The sequence below is a fragment of the Artemia franciscana genome, chromosome 3 (assembly GCF_032884065.1).
Source record: "Artemia franciscana chromosome 3, ASM3288406v1, whole genome shotgun sequence".
In the NCBI taxonomy this organism is placed as follows: Eukaryota; Metazoa; Arthropoda; class Branchiopoda; order Anostraca; family Artemiidae; genus Artemia; species Artemia franciscana.
This window is the reverse complement of record NC_088865.1, coordinates 591,388-609,259: the sequence shown is the minus strand read 5'-3', so window position 1 is coordinate 609,259 and position 17,872 is coordinate 591,388. Positions and strand designations below refer to the sequence as shown.

The 17,872-nt window shown below is 35.8% G+C and overlaps 1 protein-coding gene across 1 annotated transcript in view; it reads left to right on the top strand.

The window, feature by feature from the left end:
* LOC136024716 (rho GTPase-activating protein 26-like) overlaps positions 1 to 17,872 on the top strand; it is a gene marked incomplete in the record, with an annotated part of 88,451 nt that overhangs the window by 26,772 nt on the left and 43,807 nt on the right. Inside the window, 3 exon segments of the mRNA XM_065700132.1 lie at positions 4,499 to 4,603; positions 6,773 to 6,917; positions 14,879 to 14,985. Of these exon segments, the coding sequence (XP_065556204.1) occupies positions 4,499 to 4,603; positions 6,773 to 6,917; positions 14,879 to 14,985 (357 nt within the window).

Sequence of the window (17,872 nt, the reverse complement as noted above, 5' to 3'; positions counted from 1 at the left end):
TCAGGTAAATCTTTTGAAGACTAAGTTAAGTCAGTTAAGGTGTATCCCGTTTCCTGTGTAGGTCTTTTGAGTGTGGTTTTTTCTCAGTCCTAATGTTTTAGTGTCTCAGCGTAAGATAAAGTTGTTGCTATTGTTTGGTAGCTGAGATTCAGCTTAATCCATCCACGAATTGCAGTTTTTTTTTTTTTTGAAAAATGTTTTGAAAACACGTTGGAAAAATGCCAAAATACGAAAATTTTACGAAATAAAAAAAAATTAGATTACTGTAAGAAAGAATTGCAAGTAAAACCATAATTATGATTTGGTGAACGGATACTCCTGAAACTATCTAGTCCAGTAATATAAATTTCTTTTACTTTCCGTTACAACTATAGGTTTATCGCATGTTTCATAGGGAACTTTAAACTTGGAAATAAATCTAACATCTTCTAAAAATACACCTTTAATTAATTTCAAGGGATCGCCGTTAACATTTATTGAAGAAGAATATTTGTGTTATTTGCCCAGAGATTCTAAAGAAAAGTTTTTTTTCCTATTCCTCTTCTTTTTTTTACCTGTTTAATACCACTACCCCCACCTATGTGCTGAGGTATTTATTTATTCGATTATTTAATATTTCCAAAGAATTATTTTCCTGTTCTTCCTTTTAAGTTTCTCGGTGATTTTAATCAAGTTCCAAAAATAGGCTAATGTGTTTTGTATTCAACTATTATGCTATGGTACTGTTATTGTTAGATATGTTATACAGTGTCCATAAGTTTTTGCTTTTTTTTTGTGCCATGGCCCGACGAGGCTTTTACAGTAATAAACATCGATCTATCTATCCTTCTCCTATCTTCCTCTGATTTCCATATTTTTTCTCATTTTCATTTCTCCGCCACCCATAGATGATTCTTCTTTATTTTATAGACAGCACATAAAATGAAATTCGCTATACCCTAATTTTTTTATGGATTAACGGAAACTTGTAAAACCACATTTTTTTTCTTTTTTTGTGGTTTGTAATCTCATTAAATTTAAACCACAATAAGACAAATTATTTTGTGGTCATTTTACAATTAGGTATATGAGACGGTATTTACTTGTGGTCTAGGGATAAGTTTCGTCCATTCACACTTAACATTGCTTGAATTTTTTTTATAGTTTTAGGGGGGGGAAAAACTATTGTCTTTGAGTCTTGCTATTGTCATTATTTAATTAAATTTGTGTCTACAAGTTTCATTCTTCCTTGTAATGAATTTCTAAAGATCGTTTTTGCACTATCACGTGATTTGCCTTATTCGCTGTTTTGACGAATCTGTGCCTTTTCCCCTCTATCCAGGAGTGTCATTTCATGAAAGTGTAGGAGGAGGGTAAGGATTCTATTCTATTTGTTTTGAAGATAAAAAAAGTATTATCTTAAGTCTAAGGGATATTTTAATTTCATTTTTTTTCAATAAAATAAAACAAAAGAGTACTTTTCAAATCTAGGTGCCCCCCCCCCCCAAGAAAAAACGAAGAATATTCAGTGTCTTGTTATACGGTAATAGATTGTTTCGTAAGTGGAGGACACCAACATATTGTCAATAATTTTTTTGAAATACTCATCATCATACCTGGCGTTTGATTTTGACACGTCTAATGTCGAACTCAGTTGTACGTACTTGTCGACCAAGGCCGGATCCAGGGGGTTAGGGGGTTTGAACTCCCCTACCCAAAATTCTCGTACAATTCACAAAACGAAGCAAAAATACATGTAAATAAACTCGTCATGCGTTTATTTTTTTATTACCCCCTTCATGAAAATCAATCATGGATACGGCCTTGTTTGGATCTTTTTTTATGCTGCTTAATAGCCTCCATCTGAGCTTTGCCGAGAAAGGCTAGTTATAAATGATTCACAAATTTCACTTGTCTCAGAGTCCTTGTTGTCCATCGAGGATGGGAATTCTAATATTTGTATGAATAATAAAAAAAAGAATAAAACTCGTCTTCAAAACGGACTGAAAATTGGTAAATATTTTATTTCTCAAAAATTTATGAATATAAGTGAAACATAGATATGCAAAACGCGTTGGGCCTTACATAACGTGAATATTATAAGTTTAGAACGAAGAAAAGTCGGTGAGCTGAGGAAAAAGAATGAAAAGGGTTAAGTTCTATAAGGCCCAATCCACTTCACGCCCCTTGCTTTCACTTGTATTCATAGATTCTCAAGATGGAAAAAAAATCATTTTCTGCTATTTACTGCATTTTGAAAACGATTTTTTATTTATTTATTGTTTATATTTATCTTTTCCTCTTTTAGTCTTCCCTAAGCCAAAATTTGTTTTATGAGAGGTTTGAACCTGAGTTACTACGGGGCAGGCAAGCGTTCTTACCACTGCGCTATCAGGTTTACAAACGGATTTTTCAAAAGACTCAAATGGCTTTGATCCAAACGTTATTTCAGTCTCCTGCTATACCATGATGGTGTATCTTGGAAGATTGATGGGCTATCCTGAAAACTATAAAACATTTATTTTTTATATGTGATCTGTGATTCCCTGAAAGCAGAGGCAAATTCACGGGGTGTGTAGGTCTCCCCTCACTCATAAGATCGGAAATTGCATTAATTACAGGGTCAGTGGGGCGAAAAAAATTGACAGCCAAATTTTTGTCAGTGCCCTTTTCTTCAAACATTAATTCTGTATCCGCCCCTATCCGGAAGACAAGTTGATCGTTCAAGAGGCTTGTTTTTCAGAAAAGATATTTCAGTTCCCGTTGTACCATAAAAAAAAAATTTCAAGTATATTTCCATGAGAGAACCACGAAAAACCGCCATTCTAAGGGATTATTGTGATTCTCCGAGTGATAAATGGCTTTTTTCCAATAAGATAATCCATTCATAATGGATTATAATTTAAAGGGATAATTTAAAGGAAATTATTTAAAGGAATTATAATCTAAGGGATAATTTAAAGGAAATTGAAGTATCTGAGATAAATTATCGGTCATTAAGGGCACCGCGGGAAATCCCTTTCGAAGTGATTTCTGTGATTCTCTGGATGACCAATTGATTGTCCAAAGGACTTGAGTGACGGTTTTCAAATGATAATCCAGTCTAATTCGAACTACAGAAAAAAAGAATTTAAGTATCTTGATGAGTTGATCAGTCATCTGAAGAACCACAAAAAAAATCACTTTTAAAAGTTATTCCTGTGAGACCAAATATTTGTCGAAGAGACTCAAAAAGTTTTATTTCTTGGCTCTTCATGAGATTGGAGTATTATTTGTTATCTTTCTGTCCTCCATGGTCAACTACGTCAATCATGATAGATTATCAGTAGTTGAGGCTACCACTGGAAATTCCTTTCGAAGTGATTTCTGTGATTCTCCGGATGACCGGTTGGTTTTCCAAAGGACTCGAGTGACGTTTTTGAAATGATATTCCAGTCTCAATTCAAGCTACGAAAAAAAAAAAATAAGTATCTTAATCAGTTGATCAGTCAACCGGAGAAACACAAAATTAATTTTTAATAAGTGATTCCTCTGATTCCCTGAATGGCCAGATAATTGTCGAAGAGACTCAAATGGCTTTTTTCGTGGTTCTTCATGAGACTAGAATGTCATTTCTTATCTTCCTTTCCTCTGGGGCAACCACATCGAAGTTCCTATTTTAGAGAAAGATCACTAACTTTAGCGGGATTATACAAGTCCCTAGGAGACTGGGAAACCAGAAACAGCGGCACAATCGCCGTTTTTTGAGGAATTATATTCTCCAATGTAATGGACATTGACGGGCTATGTAAAATCGTTTTATATTAGAGGCCGTGCCTATATAGATAATTTCTTAGACCACACTGCTTTTCCAAATTAAGAGAGAAAATTTGATTTTTTTTAATTTAATATTTTTAAAGTTTAATTTAAAAAAATAATTTAATTTTAAATTAAGATTTAATTTTTAATCTTGAATTTTTGAAATTTAAGAGAGAAAACCGGGTTTAATTAATCAAGCAGTGAACATAGCATACTAAAAACAAAATACAACTAAAAATATTAATTAAAAAATTTTCCGAGTATTTCAACTTTACATCCGGGAGCCTTTATCAACTGAGGAAAAGGAGAGAGAACACAAAAAAAAAATAGATTATTAAAAAACAACTACAACAACATCACAGCAAGAAAAAGAGAAAAATAAAGGACAAACAAATAAATAAACATCGGATTCTTAACAATTCCAGAACTGCAAAGGCTGTAATTGTCTGCCTAATCACTGACAACCGCATGTCACTAGTACGACAAATATTTCTCTGCTTTAAAGTCAGATTAGCAAAAGAGATCTATTAAGAATAAAAACTATATTTATTTAAAAAACAATTCATAAAACCCTAGGTCACCACCCCTGATTGAATTTACAAGGTTAAAAGCATTTCAACTATATGTGCCAACGGGTCAAAGAAACTTATGTATTATAAATTAAGTGAATTTGCTTACTTGCTATGTGATGATGGCTGCTTTTACGTACCTATCTTTTCAGTTGATACACCTGATATCATCATTTTTGACGTTTTATCACATGGGTCATGAAGTAGCTAAAGACTTTAAGCCGTATATGACTGATCTACAGATAAGAGTTCAAAGGGTAAGTTACTCTCATAAAATTCGAAAAAACTATGTTCATAACTTGGATATAACCTCAAATTTTGACTTTTTTCTTCGTGTTTTATCGATTATTTCAAGGAATGAATAGTATAGAGTGGTTATTCGTCCCTGTTTTAGTGGCACACAAACTGCGCATTGCAAAAAAAAACAACAAATGAAAGCGAAGCCGGTTAATTGCACCGGCTAAATATGAATAACGGATGAAAAGGCAAGTTATTTAAAAATTGATCACGCCTCTATTGATTGAGTCAATTTATATGTATAGTTTTAATAATTGGTTTCAGTCATTATCTTGCAAGGATTTCAAAGATACTATTCATTTCTTGAAATAACTGATAAAAACATTAAGAAAGAAGTCCAAGATTTGAAGTTTTAGCCAAGACAACTTTTTGTTAAGAAGTAATGATGCCTGGGCTATTTTAAAAAATGGATTTTTAGCCAAGAAGGTTTATTGTAAGTGTGTTATTGTTTATTATTTTCTTTGCTAAAGACGGCCCTTAGATATAGGGCCGAGATATTCAAATACCTTTTGTTTGTTCACTGTCTTGGGAAAAAAAAGTCCTCATTATTCTCTCTTCTGTATTTGAATTATGGAAAGGCAGTGTGGTCTTTGTCATTATTTATTTGCACCTTATGTTATTTTACATGCCAAATATCCTGGAAAAAAGTGAAGAGGCAGGGGGGCTGATTGCTACTCTGGGGCAAGGGGACTGCTTCTTGGCGTTAGGGCAGCTTTAAACACATGAACTGGTACGCCAGAGCTTTTGGTCTTAGTAAATTTGGCATCCTTTTAATTTTACGGACATTTACATTGTCAAAGTAATATAAATAAGGCCGTCCTCTGTGCTTTACTGAAAGCAAAGAATATTTCAAAAAATTTTCTTTTACGATTATAACATTAAAAATCAAAACTTTCTGTTTAATAAAAACTGGAATTCAAAAGACTTCCAGGAAATATAGCTATATGTTAAACATTCAGTTTACTTCCAGTTTCCAAATTTCCAGTTTTCTTGATTATTACGGGATTTTATTTTCTGTTTTCAGGCGACATCTAAAAAAGAAAACTATACCACTCTTTTCGAAATACATAAAGTTCTCAATAAAACGTAAATGACGCAATAGCCTTTAGAATGTTTATCGACGGTTGGGGCAATAATCCTACTGCTGTGTCCAGTAATTTCTGTTTGTCTTAAGTTTTGCTTGATTATTTGTTTTAATGTTTAATTTTTCCAGGATTTATCTATTTATCTGCATAAGTATGTGCTATATTTATTTTTAATTTGATTATTTATCTAATCTCTATTTGTTTTGGGTTTTGTTCATTCACTAATAGTAATTTCTGGTCTTTCTAATTTTTAATCACTAAAGAAATCTGTATCTGCTAGTCTAGGTTTTGGAATGGGTTTTTAGTTTTCTTTGAAAAACCTAACGAAAGAAAGTTTCCAATGATAGAAACAAATCTTTTTTTTTATTTATTTTCAATTTTAACAGTTTCCTATGCTATGAAAAAAATTATCGTTTCGTTTACATTACCACGCCTAAAGGACAAATATCACATTTTTGCTGTTATTTAAAAGAGGAAAAAGAGGTTTTTAAGTTTACTAGCAACTTGGGCAATATCTTCAAGAAACTATATGTCGAGTATTGTCTCTATCTTTCACTTTCTACCACCGACTTTCCTCCTCTCTCTTGTTCACAATCCTTTGTTACCTAAATTCAGTTGTTCTGAATTTATTGAAATTCAAGAAATCTGAATTTTAAGCTTTCATGGGCTTAAGGATGTCATGGCTGCAGCGATCTAGTGAAGAACAATCCACGGCCCATATTAACCAAAAACGCGCTGAAAGATAAATGTTTCTTAGACAAAAAGTGCAACTTGTAGCTGGTTCAGGTATGATAACTATTGCTTCGATTAGTCTTAACAGTAAAAGGTTTTGTTGCGAAAACAAACTTATGGGTATATAAAAAAAAAAACAGATTGAAAAATCTCGTAAGTGGCGTTGGACAAAAAAAAAGTATGCCATGGGAATAGTCATTGTCGAAAACTCCTTACAGGAAACTTAACCCCCCTCCACACTTTGAACAGTAGGGACAAATCGCTTTTTTGTATAGGTAGCACTCATGTATCCCATTTTTTTCTTTTTCAAAGACACGAGAAAACTTTGATGCCACCTATAGTGAAGCACAGTTGCTGATGAGGCGCACCCTTGAAATTCGACAAACAAAGCTCACTGAACCGTCAAGTTTCAACAAAACAGGAAGTCGAGAAGGCTATTTGTACCTGCTTGATAAAAGTAAGTAATATTTTCATACTAATAATTATTATATACAGGAATTCGAGGGGGCTATTTAAACAGGGAATCGAGAGGGCTTTTTGTACCTGCTTGGTAAAAGTAAGTAATATTTTCATAGGAATAATTATTATATACAGGAAGTCGAGTGGGGCAATTTAAATAGGGAGTCGAGAGGGCTTTTTGTACCTACTTGATAAAAGTAAGTAATATTTTCATAGTAATAATTATTATATACTGCAAGTCGATGGGGCTATTTAAACAGGGAGTCGAGAGGGCTATTTGTACCTGCTTGTTAAAAGTAAGTAATATTTTCATACTAATAATTATTATATACAGGAAGTCGAGGGGGCTATTTAAACAGGGAATCGAGAGGGCTTTTTGTACCTGCTTGGTAAAAGTAAGTAATATTTTCATAGGAATAATTATTATATACAGGAAGTCGAGTGGGGCAATTTAAATAGGGAGTCGAGAGGGCTTTTTGTACCTACTTGATAAAAGTAAGTAATATTTTCATAGTAATAATTATTATATACTGCAAGTCGATGGGGCTATTTTAACAGGGAGTCGAGAGCGCTTTTTGTACCTGGTTGATAAAAGTAAATAATATTTTCATAATAATAATTATTATATTCAGGGAGTCGAGAGGGCTTTTTTTTACCTACATGATAAAAGTAAATAATATTTTCATAGTTATAATCATTATATACAGGAAGTCGAGGGGGCTAAATAAACAGGGAGTCGAGAGGGCTTTTTTGCACCTGCTTGATAAAAGTAAGTAATATTTTCATAGTAAAAATTATTATATACAGGAAGTCGAGTGGGATATCAAACAGTTCGTTGTAACGAACTGTAGTAAGGAGTGACCCGGCTCAATAGTAACCAAAACTCTAAAAAATGGAATTTCGGTACCAATAGCTACATCAAAAGAATCGCATTTTCAAGCTGATTTTAAATATATAAGTTTCATCAAGTTTAGTCTTACCCATCAAAAGTTACGAGCCTGAGAAAATTTGCGTTATTTTAAAAAATAGGGGGAAAACCCCTTAAAAGTCATAGAATATTAACGAAAATCACACCATCAGATTCAGCATATCAGAGAACCCTACTGTAGAAGTTTCAAGCTCCTATCTACAAAAATGTGGAATTTTATATTTTTTGCCAGAAGGCAGATCACAGATGTGTGTTTATTTTTTTGTTTGTTTTTTGTTTTTCCCCAGGGGTGATCGTATCGACCCAATTGTCCTAGAATGTTGCGAGAGGGCTCATTCTAACGGAAATGAAAAGTTCTAGTGCCCTTTTTAAGTGACCAAAAAAATTGGAGAGCACCTAGGCTCCCTCCCACGCTAATTATTTTCCCAAAGTCAACGGATCAAAATTCTGAGACAGCCATTTTATTCCGCGTAGTCGAAAAACCTTATAACTATGTCTTTGGGGACGACTTACTCCCCCACAGTCCCCGTGGGAGGGGTTACAAGTTCAAAACTTTGGCCAGTGCTTACATATAGTAATGGTTATTGGGAAGTGTACAGGCGTTTTCAGGAGGATTTTTTGGTTGGAGGCAGGGGTTGAGAAGAGGGAGATATGATGGGGGAACTTTTTCATCGAGGAATTTGTCATGGGGGAAGAAAATTTCCATGAAGGGAGCGCAGGATTTACTAGCATTACTTAAAAAAAATGAAAAAATAAATATGAAAAAGTTTTTTTTTTCAGCTGGAAGTAAGGAGCAGCACTAAAACTTAAAACGAACAGAAATTATTACCCATGTGAGGGGCTCACCTCCTCCCAATACCTTGCTCTTTACGCTAAAGTATTTTTAGTAATTTCAACTATTTATTCTGCGGCTTTTGTGATTCAGGGGTCATTCTTAATGAATCGGGACAAAATTTAAGCTTTAGTGCAAAGAGCGAGGTACTGACGAGGGGGCGAACCCCCTCATATATGTAATAAAAAAATGAGAATACAAAAGTTCTTTACGTAAGCTAATTTATAAGTTACGTATATCTTTTACTTCTAAAAAGATTCGTAAAAAATCAAAAGTTCTAGTTGCCTTTTTAATTAACCGAAAATCGGAGTTCAACTAGGCTTCCTCCCCCGCTTTCTTTTTCTCAAAATCATTCGATCAAAATTATGAGAAAGCCATTTAGCCAAAAAAAAAATATATACAAATTTCGTTTTAATTATTCCTCTGTGGAGAGCCAAAATCAAAACATGCATTGATTCAAAAACGATCAGAAATTAAATTAAAAAAAAACAAGTTTTTTTTAAATGAAAGTAAGGAGCGACAATAAAACCTAAAACGAACAGAAATTACTCCGTATATGAAAGGGGCTTTTCCTTCTCAACGCCCCGCTCTTTACGCTAAAGTTTTTTACTGTTTTAAAATGTAGAGTTAAGAGAAAGAGTCAAACTTTAGCGTAAAGAGCGGGGGCGTTGAGGAGGAAAAGCCCCTTTCATGTATGGAGTAATTTCTGTTCGTTTTAAGTTTTAATGTCGCTCCTTACTTTCATTTAAAAAAACTTGTTTTTTTTTATTTAATCTAAAAAGGGATTCGAGAGGGCTTTTTGTACCTGTTTGATAAAACTAAGCAATATTTTCATACTAATAATTATTATATACAGGGAGTCGAGGGGGATATTTAAATAGCGAGTCGAGAGTGCTTTTTGTACCTACATAGAATAGAATAGAATAGAATAGGTTTTATTTGCACAATCTCTCGTAGTCATAAAACTAAATGGCGCTTGTGCTTACAAAAAAGAAAAAAGGATTAAATCAAACGACAAAAAAATCAGAAGACAAATAGTTTAAAATCAACAATTGTTATACTTTGATACAAAGAAAGGGATGAATGAGTTGGAAAAACGATTTGTGCGTGAAGGAGGTGCTGCTAATCTGTCAAATTTCTTCAACCTAGTACTTCGATGTTTCACTAAAATTTATCACTTCTGAGAAGATATTGGCCAAATTCAAGGATCAAACTGAGACGACGCTCTTGAAGAGAGGGAATTTGTAAAGTGGATAATGCTAACTTATATTCGGTAAAAGCATCGCACAATATTACTCTGACTGCTCTTTTTTGTATTGACTCAAGCTGGTCACTTAGGTAAATAGTGTTATTGACTTGTGGGCCCCATACGGGACATGCATACTCTAAAATTGGTCGAATGTAAGTAAGATAGGCTATCCTTAGTCGTGTCACTGAAAAACCAAATCGACGCATTAGTATAAGTGTCCGCATCGCACTATTTGCCTTTTTGATAATTGTATCGACATGGAGGCTGAAAGAGCAGTCGATGCTAAACTTGACATCAAGCACTACTGCCGAAGATTCACTAGGACAAGGAGGAGGAGGGCACACAAAGTCTCTCTTCAGGGGATTAAAGCGAAGGATTTTAGTCTTTCCTTCGTTGATTTGGAGGCTGTTCGCAGTACATTCATCTTTGAAGTTGTTAATTATTTCGTTACAGAATTGGGGGACAGCCTCAGACTTCTCAACAATGTACTTCAGTAGGACTGACAAGTCGTCTACACACTTAAATCTTTCTTCATAGCCGGAAAGGATGAAATTTATCACTGCCAAAAACAGTAGACTAGCGAGCTTAGTACCTTGTGGGGCTCCGCATGTAAGCTCGACCCATTCGGAGTCGGTATCTCCTGGGAAAAGACTGTAAACGCACTGATAGCGGGCTTGTAAAAAATTGATCACTAAAAGGAGAATATGTTTTTGCGCACCCATCGTGCGAAGATTTGTGATAGCAATGGAATGGCGAATAAGATCAAAAGCCTTTCGGTAGTCTACGAGGAGAAGGTCGACTATAGCACTTCCTCGGTCGAGCCACCAGTTGTGCTGCTGCCTCTTAAGCATCCATACTGATACGGGTCTAGATGTGCAGAGACCTGTGACATAAGTTTGCGGTAAATAAACGTTTCTGCAACTTTAGAAAGGTTCGGAGTTATTGATATAGGCCGGAGTTGATCACAAGATTTTGGACACCTTACTCTTGGAATAACGCGGACATATGCTCTTTTCCAAGCACTAGGGAATACTTGCTGAAGGAAACATTGGTTGATTATAGAAGAGAGTGGCTTAGCAAGAAAAATGGCGAATTCACGTAACAGCTTTACTGGAAGCTCACCTGGGTAGGACGCACAGTTCGCTTTCAGTCTTAGGAGTTCCTTATAAACAGTGAATTCAGAGACCTCACATACGTCCTCAATCTCTGCACCAGCAATGATAGTATCAATTTCTGATTTGGTGATTGATGGAAATGTGGTACAAATGTCAGCAAAAAAAGAATTGACTTCATTAGCTGAGGTTAAGGTACCGTCCTCTTTGAGCAGCCTTAGATCTCTGAGTGTTGTCTTACCGGTAAGTCTTTTTACTGAGGAATGCCATTTGTGGGGGTCTATTGTGAGTAAGGGAGTAATTTTATCCCTCACATACTGCCTCTTGGCACGCTTGTTCAGTTTAACAATATGATTGCGCAATTTGGCTCAAGCCACGGTATCACCAGCGATTTGAAGGCGACAACGGGTTTTTATTAAATTCACGTGGATATCCACGGTTTATCAGTGTCACTCACAGTAATGACTTTTACGGGAAAACAAGTCTGAAATCGCTCCTGAAGCAGAGTATTCAGCTTATTGACTTTAATATTAATATCCTGTTCAGAGCAAATGTCCTCAAACTGATAATTACCGATCCAGCGACCAAATGTAGATATCGAGTCCTCAGTAAGTGGTCGCACCGTATATTTGACTCGTTTTGGCTTCGGAATTGCCGAACTGGCTTCCCAGAAGATGATAAAGTGATCAGAATTCAGAAGGGGTCCTAGGGATCTCGGTGCGTAATAAAAGTCTGTCAAGTTTGTAAAAATCAAGTCAAGTATGCTGCCACTTTGATGGGTAGGTATTGTAACGGCTTGTCGCAAATCTAAAATATTTGAAACCCATTGCCTATTAGTTTGATTGAAGTCTCCGGCAATAACAAAGCCAGGAGAGACATGCTTGCGGTGCATTTTGTCTACGAAAAACTGAATGTGTTGAATCAAGTCTTTCCGGTTTTTAGCACTTTCAGGATAATAGACCGAAGCAACAATTAAACATGAAAATCTTTTTGATAAACGTGCAGGTTTGCATTCGGTCCATAATATTTCGTGGTCGGAGTCAAAAGGCTCACTTAACAGCCTTGAGGATAGGCCATTACGAACATAAAGTCCAACGCCTCCTCCTCGACGATTCAAGCCACGATCGTGACGCGTATTAAAGTAGCTTGCGTAACCTTTGATGCGCGCCGATTCGTCAGAAGTGTCCCAACATTCGCTTATTATTATTATTGAGGCGTTGTTCTGCCTGGCTGGCTATACCTGATTGGTAAAAGTAAGTAGTATTTTCTAAGTGATAATTATTATGTACAGGGAGTCGAGAGGGCTATTTAAACAGGAAGTCCAGGGGGCTAGCTATACAAAGTAGAGATAATAGGGAAAATCTTTTCAAGACAGTGGAAATTATTTCTGTAGATATTTCGGCCCTATGTCCAAGGGCCGTCTTCAGCACAATACAAGAATAAGAGAGAAACTATATATATCAAGGAGGCACACTCGTGCCTCTTTAAAGAGGCGAACCACGACAATGTTAAGCGATCTTTGGTTCCAGTGGTCGCAGAGGGATGGGGAGGGGTGCATTTTGTAGCCCGAGCTCCAACTAAGAAACCTGCCAAATTTCATCCCCCTCCGAATTTTCCTTCATGGGGAAAATCTGGCCGAAAGTTTCGACCCCCCAACCCCACCCCTTTAACGTTGTCCGATCGGGCTGAAATTCACAAGTTAAGGTCCCCTAGGGCCCAGGAAATTATCCGCGAAATTTCAGCTCGATCCGATAATTCCTTCCCTGTTTTCCAGAAACCACGCATAGCCACTTAATGTTCATGTTCTCCTTTTGTTTTGTTTTTTCCCCACGTATACAGGTCACAGCCGACATCGGATCTGGGTGTACGAAGACTCATTCGACGCGGAATTCTCCGAGTAATTTTGCTTGAAAGTTTCGTCGGAAAATCTTAACCCCCCGATTTTCTAGCTTAGAAAAACCCCATTTCCCCATAAGAGCCCATGTTAAGTTTTTTGTTGTTAAAAGTTACGAATTTCAACATTCAAGTACATCAAAATGATCAGCTCGACATGGTGAGACTGACTGAAAGCTTCAAAAAATTCTGTCTTAATCCGTAAAATTTTTATTTGAGAAAAATGACAGAAACCCTTTTTTTTCTGCCACGCCTACAGGTCACAGCCGACATCGGATCTGGGTGTACGAAGACTCATTCGACCCGGAATTCTCCGAGTAATTTTCCTGGAAAGTTTCGTCGGAAAATCTTAACCCCCCGATTTTCTAGCTTAGAAAAACCCATTTCCCCATAAGAGCCCATGTTAATTTTTGAAATTCTTAAAAGTTATTTAAAAGTTATATTCATACACATGCAGGTATTTCGACTTCAAACATGCCCGGTTAGCTCAGTCGGTTGAGCGTGGGACTTTTAATCCTAAGGTCAAGGGTTCAAGTCCCTTATCGGGCGGTTTTTTTTCACAAAATATGAAAAAAACTTCGTTTTCTTAAAGAGTTAAAGAGGCTGCGTCCCAAAGTCGAACCTTAAAACGTACAGAAATTAGGTGAGGCAGTCCTAATTCCTGTACGAGGAGTACAGGAATTATTAAATTACATCCACCATGGATTGTAGAAATACGTACAGAAACAATATGAAAAAAACTTCGTTTTCTTAAAGAGTTAAAGAGGCTGCGTCCCAAAGTCGAACCTTAAAACGTACAGGAATTAGAAGAGGCAGTTGGGGGCTGCCGCCCCCCAAACCCCCCGCCTTTAAAGACTCTTTTGTACAGGTTTTTGTTTTGTTAATTAAAAGAGGGCCTTTCTGAAGCCAAGAGCAGGGGGTTAGGGGGGCGGCAGCCCCCCACAACAAAAAACCTGTACAAAAGAGTCTTTAAAAGCGGAGGGTTTAACTGCCTCTCCTAATTCCTGTACGTTTTAAGGTTCGACTTTGGGACGCAGCCTCTTTAACTCTTTAAGAAAACGAATTTTTTTTCATATTATATATAAATGAACTTACATCAAATTGTGAGAATTAAAACTAAATAATTAAAAACACTCATTAAAAATTTTTTATTTAAAAATAGCCCTAGCATCCTTACTTCAACGAAGTTCAACCAGGACTGGCGAAAAGAATGAAATGAGAATATAAGCTCATTCAAACTACAGAGAATAACATGATTAGATGCAATTTCTTAAAGCTAATCTTGCTTGTTTAGCAGCCTGTCTCAAAGGCCTTTTCCTAGTTGGTTCAGTACTATTATAAATCGGTTTAGTAAAATATTTTGTTAGATCATTTTTAATTAAATTTGAGTATAAATAATTTAGTGAATCTAGACAAACGGTTACAACAGCATAAAAATGACATAGACAAGGCCTTAATTTCAAATAGTTCCAACAACTCCTTTGATTCTGCTTTAGGTTGGCATAATCCGTCCCACATGATACTTTTTGAAAACTCTTCACTCATCAGTAATAATTTGGGAATAAAACAGGTGGTTCGAGAATCAATCGAAATTAATCTCAAAATAAATAATAATATTTCTTTGAATAGGGACTTAGGGGAATACTCACTAAATTCTTTATACTCAAATTTAATGAAAAATGATAAATAATCGATAAATAAACAAATGATAATATTTGATAAATGATAAAAGATAAATAATCATCGACTTCTATAGCAAAATTTTAGGTCAAATTAGTGCACACTTTAGTTTTGTATGGAGTATCTGTTAATTATTATTTTTTCGGTAGTTTATAATTGAAATAGATAAGGGTATATAGAAAATACAGGTGTTTGATATTGGGTACGAAATAAAAAATGTAGAAATCCAAATAAAATTTAAATTAATCTTATATGTTTGGTTTAGAGGCTTTTGGTTCGTTTGGATCAACCTGGTCAAAACAGTATTGCAAGTATCTCAAAGAAAACCGAGTATTCACAATGATGACTTGCAATCTACAGTCAGGAAAAATTGTAAGTCTCACTTTTTTTTATTTCCTTTTATTTACCTTTCCATTTTGTTTCTTTATAATTTTTCTTTGAAATTTCTTCATTTTGTTTCTTTTTCATTTATTTCATTCTTTTTCCTTTTTTTGCTAGGGTTCTGGCTAATCACATAATCGTAAAAAGTAGATTCAGTAAGCAACGCTATAAGTAGTCCCCGAAGCTGCGCCGAAAAATGGTGGCGAGCTGCCAGAAACTTCAAGCACCGAATTATTTTGGATATTATTGAGAGGCAAATGTAACGCAAAATCTGCTATCTAACAAAACATGAAAACATTTTGAATCCTCTCAATGTGCTTTTGAATCTACTCATCAACGATGGACTTCAGATTAACATTCTCTTGTTTCTTTCCTCTTTGTTACACTGTAATATTTTCTTATTAAAATTAGTTTTGACTAGCCATGATGTTCCTCGAATACCTTATATATAGATTTTTTACCATATGTAAAAATGCAGCTATTCTGCAAAGGCCAGAAAGCAAGGTTGAAAATTTGTGAACAAAAACACCGCCCTCCCCCACCCAAAATGTTGATATACATATGTACATAGAAGCATGGGCAAAGTGGAAGAAATAAACTTATATATACATTCTTTGTATTCCTAACAACCTTCTCGAAAAATTTAAATATCTGGAAAATCTGCAAAATTTTGAATCTTCTCAATGTGTTTTTGAATCTACTCGTCAACGATGGACTTTAAATTATCATTCACTTGTTTCTTTCCTCTTCGTTACACTGTAATGTTTCCTAATTAAAAGGAATTTTGACTAGCCATGTCGTTCCTCGAATACCTTATTTATAGATTTTTTACCATATTTAAAAATGCAATTATTCTATAAAGGCCAGAAAGCAAGGTGGAAAAATTTGCAAGTAATAACCCCCTCCTCCACCCAAAAATTTGGTTATACATGTGTACATAGAAGCATGGGTAAAGTCGAAGAACTAAACTTATATATACATTCTTTGTCTTCCTAACAACCTTCTCGAAAAAATTTGAATATAAAATAGTAATGAATTCCTTAAAAGATTTTGTGATTTAGATGAGCTTCTCGATGATGATGCTCAGTTGCCTATTGCACAGGTTACTGATGATCTGCCTCCTATGTTACCAAGGTATGAACAATGTAGATCCCCAGAATAGGATTTGACCACAAGATGAAGTGTAACGGATTGTATGATACAGAGTATTATTCAATTTAAGTCCCTCTGGAAAGTGTTTTGTGTGGAATTGGGAAACCTGACCTTGTTTTCTAGCTTCTAGATGATGAGGAATATGAACTAACGTGTGAAACTTTGCTCTCTACGACTAATTTTTTTTACGACCTATATTGAGATGTTGCTCTGATCAGTTGGAGCCTCCTAATAGGTCACCTTGAGGAGCAGCATAAAGATGGCATCAGTCTTTTGCTTCTGAAAGAAAATGTGAAAGACAAGTATGACTGTCGCTTCCCAAGGGATGATCTCATGGTGACAGCTGCACTTTTGGACTTTGAACCATTCAAGATAAATGAAATTGGTGAGCATCTAAGCCTCCTTGATGGCCCAATGACAAGAAGGGAATTCTTGTTCAAAATGGTTAAGCCTCTAGTGCTGGCGGCTGACTTAAGATACTTTATGACATCTCCTGTGAACCGACTTTGTTCAGTTAACACCTCGGGTCTCTCCACTACAACTTGTAGTAAGCATATGAGTGCAGTAGAAATTCTTTGCACGAAGAGAAGAGGATCATCGAAAAGTCTGAAGAGGAGGTTGTAATCTCTGACGCTGTCAGTGTATCAGCTACCCCAATCAGTTGCCTGAATATGGCTAGTGGTTTTTCTCAGAAGAGCAGCAACTCTAAATCTCCTCATGATCATACATGAAAAAAAGCTGCCTGATAAAATAATGCGTCAAAATGACAATGCAGAACAAGATGAATACGATGATGTGATTTAGTGTCAAGAAGAATTATATCCGGGCTTGACAGCCCATGCCAGGAGATAAAAAGATCATGTCCTAGTTGATGCAGTCAATCCAACCATTGTCTTCTGGAAAAGATATTCTACTCAGCTGCCATCAGCTACCCCAATCGGTTGCCTGAATGTGGCTGAGTGATTTTTCTCAGAAGAGCAGCAACTCTAAATCTCCTCATGATCATGCGTGAAAAAAAAAGCTGCTTGATAAAATAATGTGTCAGAGACAACACATAACAGGGTGAAAATGATGATGTGATTTAGTGTCAAGAAGAATTATATCCGGGCTTGACAGCCCATGCCAGGAGATAAAAAGATCATGTCCTAGTTGATGCAGTCAATCCAACCATTGCCTTCGGGAAAAGATATTCTACTCAGCTGCCATCAGCAACCCCAATCAGCTGCCTGAATGTGGCTAGTAGTTCTTCTCAGAAGTGCAGCAACTCTAAATCTCATCATGATCATACATGGAAAAAAAAAGCTACTTGGTAAAATAATGTGTCAGAGACAATGCAGAACAGGGTGAAAATGATGATGTGATTTAGCGTCAAGAAGAATTATATCCGGGCTTGACAGCCCATGCCAGGAGATAAAAAGATCATGTCCTAGTTGATGCAATCAATCCAACCATTGCCTTCTGGAAAAGATATTCAGCTGCCATCGATTGCAGCTTTGGGAAGAAAAGTTTAATCCTTGCCGGCAACAAGTGCCTCAGCAAAAGGGTTTTCAATGGTGGAGGACTGGTTGCTGCTTCTAAGCTCTATGCTCTATACTTCTCAGTTCTATATTGGCCCCACACCGTGTAAAGAAGCTTTTTTTTAACATGATAACTACAAGCTTGTCAAAGCTTTAAAAGAAAGTGATAAAGTTTATTCCTAGCTAAGTCTGTTGAATTTTTTTATTCT